Here is a 17,196-nt window from a genome sequence, read left to right as displayed (position 1 = left end):
CCAAGGCTGTTCTGGAGGGGCTGGGCTTGGAACGGGTACTAGGAGGGGGCTGCAGCCACTTCAAATTTCACCAGAGCTCTGCTCCTAGCACCGCTGCTGCCACCAGCTGCCCAGCGCAGTCTTGGCTGTTCCCAGCACGTGGATGGAGGCAGGACATGGAGCCACCCCCATGCCCCTTCCCTCCCCTCTCCCCTTCTGATTTACCACCTGGAGGCAGCTCTTCACACTTCCAGTTCTGCTCCTTGCTGCGCTGCAACTGCACACAACATGGGCATTTATTGGCCAAATTATTGGCCCCCAGTATATCTGATACAGCAAATTTTCTTTATATTGGTACCTATCCAGTATCAGACTAAGGTATTGGTGCACCTCTGGTTTTTAGCCTTAAGGTGTGACTGCTCCAAACTTGAGCTGGCCCTAACACAGATCAACCTTTGAGCAGTTCAAAGTGCAACGTGTAACAAGGCCCTGATATACTCTACCCTTAAAAACCTGTTAGCTTTAAGTAGTTTTAGGAACTCCCCCGTAATTTTTGTTCACTGATGTTGCATTATTTTATTGTTATTAGTGATACAGACACACACACAGCTACAGATATAAAATTAGGACACTGCCACTAATGTAAATACCTGTGAACTCCAAAAAGAAGGTAAGTTTTCAGTAGTACCATGATTTGACTCACCATAATATATGAAGCATTGATGTAATCTGTACCTTCACTGGACAATGAAGAGATACCAACTCTAGATCGTTCCACTGTAAAAGAAAGTTGTGAACAAGTCTATATGGCTCATTTATTGTAGCAATGCTAATAAAATAATGATCTGAGAATCAAGATTAAATGTCACAGAACTGAATCTGCTGTTTTCCTCAGTGTAGCAACTTACATTTCTTCACTAAAAACATATTACAGAATTGATGCACCCTCTGCCCCACTCCACTGCAGTTATCTGCAGATTTTGCTAAGGAAAGATGTCATTTGACATTTAATCCATTTAAAACCATTGTCATCAAAAGAAATCAATTCAAATAAGCCTACCAGGAATAACTGAAGAAGTTCTGTTCTTTTCTCTGTTACACTGTTTCAGTGCAGTAGAATAATCGCACTGCTGTATATTAGATTGGCTCAGTAGCTGAAACAACAAGATAAAAGAATCCTGGTGTTATACAGTAGAGAAAATAAAGGGGACACTATTAGTTGGCTGCATTAAGAAGAGGTTGCATACTTCACTGCAGCTGTAGAACATAGGACTAGATTTACAAAAAGATGCAATGCAGCATCTAACTTCTAGGCATTTTGCCTAGGGGATTCCATACCCCCTTGTCAGGTGCTTAAGGGTTCACTAAAGGACTTTAAAATATTTTTTCTAATAGAACGGTTTGTTGATCTCCAGGTAATTAGATATTCTGGAATAAGAGGTTATCTCAGTCCCTCCTGTTGAAGGTATTTTACTTTACATATATATTTTATACATCTATTGATCTGAAAGTGAAGGCGGTATAGAGAATGTGTCAGGGGGAGAATAGCAACTCTAAAAGTCAGTGGTTTAAACCATTATTCATTGTGTGGAGATATGGGTTCAGTCCCCTGCCCTAATTAATATTTTAATTTATGTTGAGTATTTATTGTAGTACAGTCTGAACCCAGGTCTCACTTTTCCCAGACTAGTGGTCTCTTTAAGAGTTTCTTATTAGCAGTGACCATGATGTGGCACTGCAGGCAGAGGCACCTGGGGAATAAGTATGTGACATCAGAGAGAACTTACTCAGGCATCAGCTCTCCTTCCAGTAACCCAGCCTTCAATTCTAACCCTTTTATTTGCCTTAACTGTTTCTGCCATTTTGAAATGATGGTCATAGAGAGATTCCTGTTTATATCATTGAAAGCAGTTTTGCCTGGGCAAAAACAAATGGTCATGCCTGAACCAAGGATAAGATGAAGCCACTGTGCAACAAACCGTTCTATTAGAAAAAATATTTTAATCTCCAGGCAACTAGATATTCTGGAATAAGAGGTTATCTCAGTCCCTCTTGTTGAAGATGAAGCCACTGTGCAAGCCTCCAGTCTTACTCATACTCAGCCAATATAGTTCCCATTCTGAAATGGGCTCTGCTATTCTAGACATGAACTCTATGAAGCCTTAGGGTGTATGAAATCCTTTTTAACCTGCAGCTTTATCTGCTGACTCATTTGAACATTTGGCATAGACAAATGAACTGGAGGGAGTGATTGATGACTGGCTGAGTTATGGTCCTCTCCCTGCAACACCAAATAAACACTATGGGGAAAAAAAGGCTTTTCCAGACTTTCATTTTTCTGATTTCCACAAAATTAATGTTTTTTCCCCATTGATATATGGAAAATCCCTGCTGGTTTGGAACTGACCAGATGTGGTCTTATTGCCTTATGGACAGAAACACAGATACACTCCATGAAGTTCTGTTAGGCTGTACTTTCCTCAGCCAAAAAGCAGGTGACAGCAATGTTGGAATTATAGCAAGATATTCACATTGTTAATATTAATACAGAAATTATTTTGGGATCCTGTATGTCATTTCCAATGTCATTTACATTTTATCTCCAGCTACGCAGGGCAAGTGGCAACTCCCCCATGCTCCTTCTAGCCAGGAGAGAGATCATCTATGAATTACTTTTATAAATTTAATTCATGTTCTATAGTTAATTATAACTGCTGCAATTTATTTGGAGAGCTCCAATAGTTACAGGGAAAGAGAATATAAATCTACTATCCCAAAGAGGTGTTATTTACATTGACCATTCCTTTAGCGTATCAGAGTGTTTAGAGGCAAAGGTCTTATGAAGCCAGGTTCAAATTAGAGTGAAAATTGTATTGTACCATACAAGCTAACAATCATTAAACTGGGATTTATTGCCTATAATTCAAATTCATCTGTAAAGGCAAATTTCTTACTTAATGAGTCAGGTTCACTCGAGCTAGCAAACTGCACCTTCCCCAATGGCACGATTGAAAAAGTTTATTCCTTGTCTCCTCTTAAGTCACTCTTATCACCTTTGTGGACCCTTTAACTAGAACACTATAGTATGTCTGGCCCAACATCTACTTTTTATTTTCATAAAATATCCCCTGTTTATGTTCAAAATAAGGTTCTCTCACATCCTGCATCTATTTGCTATACTGCTTTGGAGCTAGTTTCAGTAGTTAGGAATAAAGAAAATATTCAATCAGTATCATCTCTATTCTTGCACTTTTCAATTCCATTGTTTACTATAATGGCTAGAGGTATGAAAATTACATTGCCATAAAACTTTCAGTTTTGAAAATCAAAAGAACTCACCTTGAACTGTTTCTCTAATCTTGTCTTTCCTGTTGGTCCAGGTATTAAGAGAGTATTAACATAGGCATGAATGTGACTCTCAAGGACTTCTGTTTCTTTACTGAGTATGGCTTCAACCAACGCATCATGGATAAAGATGTACTGTTCCTAGGAAATAGCAACAAATATTCTAGCTCTAATAGCTGTCAGTAATGCTCATGGACACCACCTTTGACCAGTGTGTCACTATTGGCTGAAGACAATATTTCTAAACGACTGTGAATCTTACTTCTATAATTTAGGATGTTGAAAGTTTATGCAATTACCATATTTACTTGAATATAAGATGACCCTGAATAAAAGACCCCCCCACCACAATAGAGTCTATATATGGAAGATTTATAAATGTTATAATTTTCCAGATATAGAATCTAATTATTGGAGCTTTGTCTTGAATCTGTCGCCCTCACACTGCAACAGCAGGACAGATAAATCTGGGGGGGGGGGTCAAGTAGCCGCCTTGCCCTCCGGCCCCCGCAACTTCTTCCCCCTGAAGTCCCTTCCCTCCTTCCTTACTTTCAGACCCTACTCTTCCTGAGCACGTAGAAGGGGCATATTTGAAAAAACTGATCTTGAAATAAACTTACCTGTCGTAATTCACATATAGACCAATTACTACAGATATACTACAGCTATACTTCTATCAACTTGCCTTGTGACCACTGTGGTTCACTCGGCAGTCCAAAACACCTTTACAGCTACACCATTCTCATTCCAATTACAAAACTGCACAGTGCATGCCTGTTCGCCTGTCACTATTATCTACATTTCTCACAATTACATAGGGGACCACCTCAGTGTCCACTCTCCTACTCCTTCTCCCCCGTCCCTGCCCAACTCCTTCACCTGTTTCCCAGTCTTTTAACTCATCATTGTATTCATCATCAAATTTATGCATGATATTAGTCCAAAGCCAAAAGCCCCATGATTTACCACATAGTTCACTGGGTTGGGCCCCACCAGAGTCAACAACATTGCAAGCCATGGTGACCCCACAGCTCAGCACTGCTCAGTAATTGTGTGAACTCCAGATATCTCCCACAAAGGATCCATGTGCTAATTAGACCCCCACTCACAACTGGAACCACATGTTCTTGTCATGAGTCCTCCAAAAATTGATATGCATATGAGGAGCTGGACCAGGGCAACCTGGTCCAGCTCCACCTCATGGAGGATGGGGCCACACTAGTTAACCAAACTGAGACAGGGGGCCACAGAGGGATACTGGGTGAACTGGGAGAACTTGCGTGAGGCCCTGTTTGATGATGTTTATCAAACATTTAAGGCTTGTGAAGAAACAGGAATCATTAGAAATGGGAAAGAAAGACACAGCTCAGTTGAAATGTATACGATGTCCTGGCCATGGGTGATTGGTGCCTCCTGAGTTGGGCGGGGGGGAGGGCACTTGCCCCCCCACAATGGCCAGTCAGTGAGCTGGGGGAGAGGGGTTCCCCCCATGGCCCCTGGAAGTGGCAGCTGAAAAATTGCAACTCTCCTGGTAGAAACCATGAGTTTATGGGCAATTACAATTTCTCCCAGAACAGTGAATGTCTATACACTTTCCTGTTGCTTGACACCTGTAGAGACCAGGAGACATTGAGGAGAGGGAAAATGCTCCCAATACCTTCTTGAGACTGTGGTCACCCTGGTCTGAGGAGGACACAGGGAACAGCTCCCAGTTCCAGGAGAAGTTGAGTGATGGTGAAAGGCTCCCATGCTTTTCACAGATCAGAGTAGCCTTGGTCTAAAGAAGGCATGGGAGACAGTAGCTTCTGCCTCTCCTGTAGACAGGGAAGGGAAAAACACTGGGATTAGGGTCCTCAGTCTGACTAACAGACAGAGGGTTGGCCCTGCTGCTCCAGTTCCTGTGGAAATGGTAGGTGTGGAACAAGTGCTGCTCCCCACTCTTCACCAAAATCACAATCACCTGCTCTTGGGAAGGCAGAAACTGTAGAGGAGAGGGGCTGGTTGCAGACTGAATGCCTGTACTGCTCCCTCTCCCAGAAATATTTCTAGTGGTAGAAAATTAATTCATTTTAGAAATGAAAATCTGTTTGTGGCCTGTCATAGAAGCTGGCATAATTCATATAATGCATCTCTCTTCTTACCTCAGTCTGCACCAAGTAGTTCCTTTGTGTACGTATGTGTTTCAAGAATCCAAATATATTGACCGTTCCTTCATGCTGAATTTGGTGCAACATGCTGTCCAGTACTATGTATGTGCCTGTTCGCCCAACACCAGCACTGTAAAATAAAAGAAATGCATTTGAGCCTGAAGCTCAAGAAAAGAACTAGTGTGAGGTGAATTACTGTATTACTCTCTATAAACCAGTTTGTCAATAAACAGAGAAAAGCTTTCTTTTCATATTCGAGCTCTTCAACACCTGCACATATCATATATATGACAATATAAGGGAAGGCAGGTGATGACGAAGAATCCCTTCCCTTCCTCCCCAATCTTATTTTTAAAGGTGCAGATCTAATTCTCAGTTCCTTCAATTATTATCTGAACTTCCCTATTGAAATAAGAACAGTAGTTTCCTGGTGGTCTACGGTTTTCAGGATTCTGATGCTCTTTAGGATACTTTGCAATGGGCATTGGTAGCATGTTATAGAAAGTGCAGAATGGCATATGCCATTGCTTTAGGTCTTTGACGTTTACAGAATCTATTTTGTGACACATGTCATTTCAAAGGAGAGGCTGAGTTTACCTCACTTTGAACATTCAGGTGATGTCTAGGGAGCTTTCAAAGGATGGTCCTAGGAAGAATCAGAGCTACTGAAAGAATGCTAGAAAATGAAAACTGTACTGCCTTTAGCTAAGGAGGCAGAAGCAAAGCATGAGGCCCTCCTAAAAGAACAAGAAGAATGGGATTTAATTTTTTTCTTTTCAACCTTTTAACTCAATTTGGTCAATAGTCAAACTGAAAAAAAGTGACCATTTATGTGAAAAGGCAATTGGTGTGCAAGTACGTTAGGACTCAATATAGTTCCATATTCACATGTTAATGACAAAATTATATTTATATAAATGTATAGATTTATAAAGTCAATGTAAAGTTAAGCTTCTTTCTTCAAATTGATAATCCAATTTCACTGAATGATAATTGCAACTCTGTATAATGGCTACATACAAATTAGTCTTGTAAGCACCTCTGTGGGGCTTTAAACATCTAACTGTCCAGACTGGCCACAAAATTGCTTAGGTACTTTTATAATCAGTAGTGGAGATACGTGTAACAAAAAAACTTGAGGCTTCCATTTTGTCCCAAAAGGTTTCAGATTAAGTTTGTGCAAATACTCAGAAGCCATCAGTATTTGTGCTGCAAGATATCTAACAACTGGCTAAGCCCCGATCTCATAGGCATGAAAACCACACTGAAGCCTTGACTGACATGAGCAGAACTGAGTCACTACAATGCATAGCTCCCCACATTCATTCTTGAAAATGGGGCTGGGGTGATGGTACCACCTACTCAATATCACTAAAGGTGAAAGTATTTCCACAGAAAGCAAGACATCTAAGTGCTTGACTCTCCCCCCTGCCCATGGGGACTCAAACCTAATCTCTCATTTCCCAGAGCATGCCATAAGAACTGGAGTACAGACTAATTTGGGTGAAGTGTCCCTCTCCCTCCTGCTGAATTTGGGCTACTGGGCACAAGTCATGGGACCAGAAGGCAATCAAAGAAGAAAAAGTGCAAGCCTAGTGACAAAAGCACTCTACTACAAGATGGAAATAAATGGTTGTTTCCAACTGCCAGGGTTATTTCGATTTTTAGCCAGTGATTGTCTAATGTAAAATGCATAAGCAGTCATGAGAGTATGGACTGAAAACAAGGTTGCTTGCCCATCCAGAGGTATACCCTCACCATTGGACTCTGGGTCAGGCTCCCCCTTACTTGCTCTTCTTCTGGCCCCAGGAATCTTTTCAGCTACACTACTTTGTGATCCAGCTTCAACAGGAGAGGAAGAAGTCTGTCTCCCACCTAGACTATCTCCTAGCCCGGTGGTTAGGGCACTCATCTGATACAGAAGAATCTCCCCATAGATTGAGGAGATCCTATAACACAGAGCTCCCACTTCCTGGACATTTTTCAATCACCAGGTTATTTTGCATCTAATATTCAGCCTGAGTCAGATGTTCAGGTTCCAAAGAGAAACTGGAGTTCAGAACCTGTTCAGCAGACTGTCCTAGAGAGGCAACTAACTGTCTCCATATACAGGGATCCTAGAAGCTAAACCCTATCAATTAGCATCTCTGTCATGGGGCAAGACTTCTATATTTAGCTATTTCAGTGCCTAAATGGAAGTACTTATGAGAATGCTTTGGACCAGACCCCAGTGCAAAATTTGGCAAGAACACAAAAATGTAACACCAAATGTGTCCATGTTAACAGCACATTATTAAGACATATTATATTAAAAATACTGCCTGGCACAATCTTTGCTTATTATAAATTACAAAAGTGGAGCAACAAAACCATTAAAGAAAGAACATAAGGAAGTAAAATGTCATTGTTAGGAATATTTTCTCTGTGTAACCTGAAAAGGAAATCAAAACAACTAGCTTACATAACTATCTGCATGTGACTCAATGGAGAAGTCTGACTGAAACCATACAACTTACCATTGCTAAAAAAAAAAGACAATATATTATGTTGAAGATTGCTGCCTTCTTTGGACATAGACCTCAACCCACATTCTTGGAAGCTCTGCTTTTGGACTTCACAGAGCAGAGATATCATCATAACAAAGAAAACATGGTAATTTGATTTTCCCAGGAGAAAAATAAGTTTCAGAAAAATTAGATCATCCTAGAAAAAATATCTTTGTTTGCAGCATTTCTGAAGCAACTTTACCTGTGGGCTTCATCAGAATCAGCTCCAGAAGGACAGATTTCATGAGGAGGTTCCCTTTTCAATTGTTCCATCAAAGTTGACGTACTATAGTGGAAAATCAGAACCTGCTTATATATTTTACAATAACCTGGTCTCCACTGGTATTGTGAAGTAATCCCAGGGCTTACAAGCAACTTTCAACCAATTTTCCCTACCAGCTTCAGTCTTAGTGAGCATTAGGAGCACACTAGGAGCACACCTGCCCGCAACTGGAAGCATATGCAGAGCTCCTACAGTCCCCCAGAATTCTCCTCCATTGCAAGCCAGTGACAGAGCATAGAGCAATATTAAGAACAAGAGTTGTAGCTTGGTGGAAATTGTATTTTTTCTTCTTTGTAGCATAGTCTCTTTCTATAATTGTTTTGTATCCCTGCACCAAACAGCTGAAAAAAAACAATGGGCTGAAAACACTAAAGATACATATCTTTGTAGAAGTGAACAATTATAACAATATATCTGTCAGGTAAGTCTTTAGCTACCAAAAAAGCAATATATAAATGCATAAAAATTAAATAAAAATACATTTTGCAAAAAAATGAATGTTGCACAGAGCAGCATCCCCTTGTTTACAGTCACTGGGAGATTCAGGTATATCTACAATGATTTTTATGGTCAGCACCAATTGTTTTCAACCAACCTGAGCCATGTAATCTCATTCTTCCCCTCCATATCCCCTGCCACACATTCAAATTAAAGCAGGATAGAAACCAGCTTTAAAGTTGTTACACATTTTCAAGCATGAACTTTATAGCTGGATGGCTCTTTTTTATAGTGGAATGGACATCCTTATGGCATGATAATTACTTTGTGGCAGGTCTAACTTCACTGCACAATTACCCACATAACTGCATGATCATTACTTTGTACATGTGACCAGTCTAAATTTGATTAACCAGTTAATTATGTAGTAATTACTTTGCACATGTGGCCCGTCTAAACTTTTTACACAATTAACCAGTTAAATGAGTAATACATATAATGTGTGGCAGGGGCTCATATCCTACATTCTACCATTGTGCTTCTTATTTGAGAAGTGGAGCCCTTATAGGAATCAATTTGTGAACCATTCATATTTTTTCCAAGACACATCTTTACTCTTAGAGAAAGGAAGTGCAGTGCAAGAATGCAAGAGTCAGAAGTCAAGACTAGAGACTTGTGAGACTGACCACAGAAAGTCTGTCAATATCAAAGTCTGTTGTGCTCAAATTGCAGAAAGGAGACTAGAAGGCAAGAGGAGACAGGTTTAACTTTAAACAGCAAGCTCAGCAGACCTTCCATGATCAAGCTAGACTGCTTTTAGAGATTGAGTTAAGATTAATACAAACTGTTGGGGTGCCTATACATGAACAGCGAGGCTGCTGCAAGTGCTGTAATTACAGTGCATCAGAGCAGACTTGATTAACTGAGTCTGCTGGAGTGTGGTAATTACTATGCTCCAGCAGCCTCCAGTGTCTTGTGTATTAGTGTGCCCATGCTGCAACATGATGGTGGGGGTGCTTTAACTAAAGCTTGTTGTTTTCAGCATGGGGACATTGATACACAAGATGCTCTGGGTGCTTTAATTCAAGTAGCTCTCAGAGCTGCTCTAATTAAAGTGCCTCCTCCCCGCCACCCCCCCCCCAACTCGCGGAACACGTGTAAACCCCCTTGGTGGCTAGAGGGACTTTAAGGATGATACTATTAATGTAGACATACCCTCAAAGAACTTGTACAGCTGAGTACTCAGCGTTATAATAGCTAGAATGACTGCTACAGGATTTCATCTTCCTTCTTCAGTAGTCATTTAATATTAATGTAAAATGTGTTTAATATCCCAGTCAGAAATCCATTTTTTCCCCAAATAAGTTACAAATTAAAGTCAATTTTACTGAAGTAAAAATCACACCTGCAATGAACCACAACAGGACCAACAGCATGGCGCTTAGCATATGATGCCTTCCGTACAAAAGTGAGCACAGGCAGAGTATATTCTGGAACACCCATATCAGGCCACTGGGTATAATGGTACTGTGTTACTACACGCCCACTGGACCTTCCTTTCTGGGAACCCTGAAACAAAAAATAAATATATATACATATATATATATAAATAGATGAAGCAAGAGGAAGGTCATTTTTTTCCTGTTTTATTTGTGTAGTTTAATGCTTTATGTTGTGCTTGAATTACCTTAGTCTCTATTCAGTAAAAACTACACCAAACTTCTCAAATACTAACAGCAGAAGCATGTAGTTATATATATGCTATAATGGCCACCCTGTGTCTCACCTCCAAAGGAACACTATGGGCCAATTGGTTTCAAATGATACTACTAAGTACTGAATGAAGTCCTAGACGGGGCTAGGAGTCTAGGGGAAAATCACAATCCAAATCCAGCATGCAAAGGGAAAGATAATGTTTTTGTCAGCAATGAATGGTAAAATGACCCAGCTCTAGTCCCTTAGCACCAGATGGTTGAAGGATTAAAGTGCTATTCAGAGCTCAAGCTTCATTTTTTTTAGAAGCGACAGCAGGGCTGTTTCTTACTACGTTCCTCACTGCCATTTCTAATACATACAAGACATCTTATTCTCCTATTTCTTTCACAATCTCATATACATTTACACTTGTGTAAACCAGAGAATCAACAGCAGGTTGCCTTTGATGTCAGTAAAACCAGACTGTGACCACCTTCATTAGCATTACTCCCAATCTGAGTAACAGGAGAATCTAGATCGATATTTTCACGATGCTTCTCAAATAACTCATGATAGCTGGAATATTTGCACTGGTATCATCAGCATTGCACTGATGTAAATAAGTAGCTGACAGACAATACAATCTCCTAAATAGGAGAACTTTGTTGAATTCAGTGGAGAATTATCCCCAAGACAATCTTGGATAAAATTATATTTGGATAAAGTTACACCTTAAGTTGCTTTGTCTGTGCCCATGCTAGCAAGTTATTGCTTGCTTCTCCGCTGCCTAGTGGCAAATCACAGTAAGAGCCACCTAATGTATAAGCTACCCCAAGATGTCTGCACTGATTATTCTGGTGTAATTTACAGCACAAAACTGTTGTAAATTACATAAGATACATGACTGTCTGTTCATGCCTGTACTTGTTAAGAAAGAGAACGTATATTCTCAATAGCCATTACCATTAATATTCTAAATGGGCATTAGATAGGGAACATGTTTCTCTTCTGAAGTTGAAGAAAGTTTTGTCTGTCTGTCTATGACCTTAAGGTTATGACCCTATCGGCGTAGGCATATTCTTTCAGTCTTGGCACAGTTGAGTACTCAACCTTTTAATAGCTAGATCTAGCTGAAAATCTGAAGGATTCAACTGTTAATATGTAACATCAAGCAGTTAATATTTATTTTTAAGTTCTGAATGTTATAAAAAATGCCTGTGTACAGACAGTCCTCTGAGATGTCACCAACCTTTTTGACCTTGGTGTTTCTAATAGTAAAATTCCTCACAGTGTAATAGGCAAGTATATGAACGCTCTTCTGAGTCACCAAAAAATTCCCATATTCTTCACTACCATCAGCAGGCCAGTATTGGTCACACTTCCTCTGTTATAAAAAATAAAAACATGGTTTGAAAATATATCAGTAAAATGAAGTAATTTGAGGGTACAAAATCCCATAAAAGTCAATGGGAATTCCATATATACCAAGTTTAGCATAGCTGATCATTAGTTCAACAAGTTTCTAAGTGTATTTATGTATTAGCACAGATATGTTATATAAAAGAACATTTTCATTCAGGATATGCTGAAGAGAAGTGAAACCTAGAATAAGTCCTCAGAGCTTTAAGCACATTTTAAAAATGTAATGCTTTTTATCCTTTCACATCACAAAAAGAAATATCATTCAGTATTGAAGCAATATGAACTGGAACCTGTGTGTTATGTCCTCAGCTAAGCCCAGCTCCATGCACAGCTACTCCTGCAGTGTGGAGCGGGGTCAGGTCAGAAGCAGCTCTGGCCTCCCTACTGTGCCTATGTCGACCCGGGCAGTGGTGGGTTCCTTCTTCCAGCACCTGTTCCTGGCCAGCAGGGGACACCTGGGGGCTGGGGTAGGGCAGGGAGCAGGTGCTGGAAGGAGAAACCTGTGTGCTGCCACCCTTGACCCAACTGAGCCCAGCACCCCATGCAGCTTCTTCCTGCAGTCTCCAGCAGGAGCAGGGCAGGAGCAGCTCTAGGGTTTCATCCATATCTGGGTCAGCTGGAGACAACAGGAGTGATAGCAGCCACCCCCTTTTCCCCCCTTCAAGCACCTGATTCTGGCTTGATCCATGCCTCTCCTGCATTCGCCCATGGTCTGGGGGCAGTGTGCCAAACACCCTCTGGTAAATCTTGGATCTACCCGTACTGTGAAGTCTCCATTTTTAAAAATTTCAGGACAAACATTTATGGTGGGAAAAATGTTTTACAAAACCTAAGTTATTTTATGCTTGCTTTTGAGATGAAAACCTGCATTCTCTTAGTGCTTAAAATAGCAAAGACTTTTGTTCAGATGCAGATTCGTGCACATTTTGATCTAAATGTCACTCTTCATACACTAACTTCTTGATATCATCGTTTTATGAATGAGATGAATTCTGGACAATTATAACAAATTTATGTGATATTACAAATGAAATGGATAAATATATAAATAGTGACACTAATTTGGAAAGTACTGTAAATAGTTTTCTGGGGGTGTTTTAGTAACTCCTTACCCAACTCAGAAAGCAAAAACTGTTTAGAAAGCACATTAAGAGGAAAAGACAATAACTTATTTTATAACTATTTAAATCTAAAGACTCTCTTTCACAATCGTGTATGTTAAAAAGTTTATTAAGACCTGAAGGACTTTGATACAGGAACGAAAAACACTTGGGTCAGCCTTCTCAATTCCCAGCCCAAGTCCTTCATTCAAGACCCTGGATGCCTTGGTCCACTCTCGGCCGCACATCCATTTTATTTTAAGGGCTAGAGTAGATGACCTTAAGAGGTCCCTTTCAGCAACGCTTTTCTTAACCTTTGATGGTACTAAAAGGTTATGACAGAAAACGAAGTAAAAGCCACTAGCATAGAGATGTTCTAGCAGTTTCCTGCCAAAAAGACAAAAGCTTAATTATAACATTAAGAAAAATTACATCTCTGCTTCACAGTCAAAAGCAGGTTGCACATTCTCATTCACTAAAAATGCTACCAAGACCTTTCCATGATGATATTGAACCAATGAAAGGTGGCAATAGACAATATCCGACTCCAGCAAAGCTCCAGAAAAGAGTTCCTACTTACACCTTCAGGGAGATTACAGAAAAGGATATACATTTCTCTGAACTGAGACATTTCTTCGTCCTTACATTCTCTGAAATTTACTAATTTTGTACAGTGGTACGACAACGTAAGTAAAGTCTGGTAAATAGAAATGGTGGGATTTAATTGAGATGAAAGATTCTTGATATTAATTAAACTGGATTTTTCAAGATAGCTTCTTGAATGGTTTTTTAAAAAGTAACTGAATCTAGACACTTTCTTTGGGTCCATAGGACTTAGTAAAAATCACTCAATGTTATCTTTTTATAAATTATTTCAGTTGTTATCCACAATAAAATAAACAGGATTTGCCATCTGTTAAACAAAATTCCCTGTCCCTATAGACTGTTTAGTTATCTAGGATAGGCAAAAAAGGACACACTACTGATACTGAGATCAATATCATTTTATCTTATATAGGACAAAGTGTCTCCAGAGAGACCAGTCTATGCTTAAGATATAAACCATGTTAAAACTCTCCACAGAGAACTATACAGAAGAGACTGTATCTGAGGCCCATGGCAGACATTAAACTTAAGACATGATAAACTAGTTAATAGCCTTACAGTGTAACCTGGTTCAGATGATTAATGGTGTAATAAAAGAAACTTGCCACAAAGTTATTACATATATTTTGATCATTAGTTGATCATTATACCAGGCTCTTCCTGCACTAACAAATACAGTGTGATTTGGATCTGATCTCCGATCCCAAAATCATGCCTTCTGTCATGCACGCGTGCGACTGTTAGATCCCATCACACCTTTAAATTAACTTCTGTCAGTGGCCTGAAACACTCATTGTTTGCTGCTTGTGTTCTGTTTTCTCAATTTGTTATATTTTTTCTGTAATAATAAAATAGTGATAGATACTCAGAGGCAGAGGGAGCAAAAATTATTTGGGGGGGGGCTGAGCGTGTGCACACATGCATGCACACACCCTCCCAGCAGGTAAGTCTGTGGGGGAAGGGGCAGGGGGATGGGAAAGGGCCATGGGGGGAGCAGATCGAGGCCCCAGCAGTGAGGGAGGGAGCAGGGCACAGGCAGGACCCACTCACTCCGTTCCCTGCTCCTGCCTGTGCTCCTCTCCCTCCCTCACCGCTGGGGCCATGATCTGCACCCCCCATGGCAGTGAGGGAGGGAGTGGGGGTGAAGCAGAGGCAGACCCTGCACAGCCGGGGCAGGGCGTGGGACAGAGCCATAAGTAGCTTGTCTGGGTGGTGGGGTGTGTGACCAAGATCTGCATGTGGGGTGAAGGTGGGCTGTGGGCTGGAGCCAGGCTCTTCCTGGTGGGGGGGTTGGGCCGGGCAGTGCTTGGGGCAGATAGTGGTGCATTGGGAGGGGGAGTTGGGGGACTATAACAAATTTTGAGGTGGCTGCAGCCCCCCTTTAACCCACCCTCCCAGGGCTGTCGCTACCCACCCTGAGTGCAGCCCAGCCTAGCCCTCACCACCAGGAAAAGCCTGGCATAGCCCCAGCCCTGGCCTGCAGCAGCAGTCCACCCTCATCCCATGCAGATCTGGGGGCACATGCCCCCCACGCCTCCCAGGGTGCATGTGGCAGCAGGACCCATGCCCCCCAGATGAGCTGCTCGTGGCCCTGCTCCAGTTGTGTAGAATCTGCCCCAGCCCCACTCCCTCCCTCACAGCTGCGTCTACACCCCTCCCTACCCCTGCTGCAGGAGCCAGAAACTCGCAGCCAGGCTGCCTTGAGTTCCTACTGTTGCCCCGCATTTGGGGGCGTTAAGCCCTGTTAGCACCCCTTTGTGCTGTCTATGTAGAGATTCTGATTATTTTGCTTCTCTCTGATCATGATTTAATCTAGGACTTGGCAGAAGCTCCATGTGACTAAAACCATGTTATCTGCAACCCTGTAACAACACTGAAAGAGAGAACCATTACAATTTGGCATATCATCAGGCTTGTCTAGTCTAGAATTATTGAATATTATGTATTTAATATTTAATATAATCAATCTTTAATATTTTTATTTTGTATTAACATTTAAGACACTTTTATGCATCACACTGGGCCCAATTATATGGTTTACTTATTATGTAAGTTATGTAAGCACTTTAGCAACACCTCATAGTCAACCATATCAAAATCTGCTGAAAGATTTATTAAGATCAACAGGGCACAGTTTCCCCTGCATAGCTCTAAGCAAAAACTGCTGCCCAAGTCCACAGATGCAGTCTTCATGCAATATCCAGGAGGAAAGCCAGACTGACAAAGGTCCAGGAATCCATTCAAGAACCTGTGCCAAAAAAAAAGGTGTGGGGACTGGGGGCGGTGGAAACAGGGTAATACATGACTGGGGAGTCAGCATTAAAAGTTGGTTTCTAGAATAGACTCTGGCCAATTGCAGATTTAAGAATCTCTGGTACTCTGCCCTCACAGAGGGAAGTAATGACATCTCTCCACCAACCGTGGTCCTAGTCCCCCTAGCCAGTTTACTGAGATCTGCAAGATCCCCCTGGGAGGATGGGGATCTGCACCTTTAGAAGGCCTCATCCTGAATAAGATCTAAGATGATTGCCTTTTTTATCTACCACTGATCTTGCATTAATCAGCAGATTAGTGTCTTCACTTGCTATGACTCTTACAGCAACAGAATTAGAAAAAGACATGGGAACAGGCACCTAAAAAGAGAAATCTTAGTATGTGTCATCAGTACTAAACAGGTAATATAAAGGTACATAAAGGTTTTCATACTCTTCCTTTCTCAACAAGGTTAGTTATCATCACAATGACTTCCACATTGTGCTCCCATATCATTCTCCAGAAATCTTCTGCTGTTGATTTTAATGGTCCTTGAGCTGCAATATAAGCTTTTGGCTTGTTGTAACCCTAAATTAAAATAAAATAAATGTAACTTGTTAGTTTACAGTGGGTGCATCTACACAAGACACTTAACTTCGCATTAGCATAGTTTACTATTAAATAAATATGCACGTCTACACATGCACATGCTTACTTTGCAGTAAACCTCCGTAATACCAAGTAAATTTGCTACCTGCAAATGCAAGTAGCAAATTTACTTGGCATTAGTAATGGCACTGTAGCACTCATGTAGATGCCTGACTGGGAACAAAATCAGATCCCAGTCAGCCATTCACCAGGGGCAGAAGATGGCTTCCTGGCCCCAGGAGCTGCTTGCTGCCGGGGTGGGCTTCGTCACAGGAGCCCGGGTGGGGACTATGCCCTCTGTTCTGAGATCACAATCACGGAGTAGGGCTGGGAGATCATTATCGGCCAGCCCAAGCACCACAGTTGTGGAGTTCAGGCTAGGACATAAAGGTCTCCCAGTGTAAGTCCTGTGCCCACGGAGCTCAAGATGGGACCTACCCCTGACCAAGACAGTTCCCAGCCAGCCCTAGGGTATACAGGGAAGCATGTGCAGCCTGGCAGTGGCTGAGGACTATTCTGTTTCCGGTAGTCCCCAGCCAGCTTCAAGCTGCACATGCGGACTTCCTTGTGCAGCCTGGGGCTTGCCAGGAACTGTCCCAGTCAGGGGCAGGTCCCAGCCCTGTGCCCCAGTTGGGTGATGAAAGCACAAGGCTTGGAAAGAGCTGCAGGGCTGGGGTAGGTCCCAGGCCCCTGCCCCAATCTGCCAGCACTATCCCCTGACACCTGTCTCCTGG

At 41.6% G+C, this 17,196-nt stretch overlaps 1 protein-coding gene across 1 annotated transcript in view; it reads right to left on the bottom strand.

Moving 5' to 3' along the window:
• PTPRZ1 (protein tyrosine phosphatase, receptor type Z1) overlaps window positions 1-17,196 on the bottom strand; it is a 165,868-nt gene that overhangs the window by 8,946 nt on the left and 139,726 nt on the right. Inside the window, exons 19-26 of the mRNA XM_019543956.1 lie at window positions 16,268-16,402; window positions 11,683-11,817; window positions 10,144-10,307; window positions 8,220-8,303; window positions 5,466-5,601; window positions 3,319-3,465; window positions 1,040-1,133; window positions 683-756 (exon numbers count right to left, since the gene is read on the bottom strand). Of these exons, the coding sequence (XP_019399501.1) occupies window positions 683-756; window positions 1,040-1,133; window positions 3,319-3,465; window positions 5,466-5,601; window positions 8,220-8,303; window positions 10,144-10,307; window positions 11,683-11,817; window positions 16,268-16,402 (969 nt within the window). The remainder of the gene's footprint in view (window positions 1-682; window positions 757-1,039; window positions 1,134-3,318; window positions 3,466-5,465; window positions 5,602-8,219; window positions 8,304-10,143; window positions 10,308-11,682; window positions 11,818-16,267; window positions 16,403-17,196) is intronic.

This window comes from Crocodylus porosus, unplaced genomic scaffold (assembly GCF_001723895.1).
Source record: "Crocodylus porosus isolate Cpor-Errol unplaced genomic scaffold, CroPor_comp1, whole genome shotgun sequence".
In the NCBI taxonomy this organism is placed as follows: domain Eukaryota; kingdom Metazoa; phylum Chordata; order Crocodylia; family Crocodylidae; genus Crocodylus; species Crocodylus porosus.
This window is presented reverse-complemented; position numbering and strand designations above follow the sequence as displayed.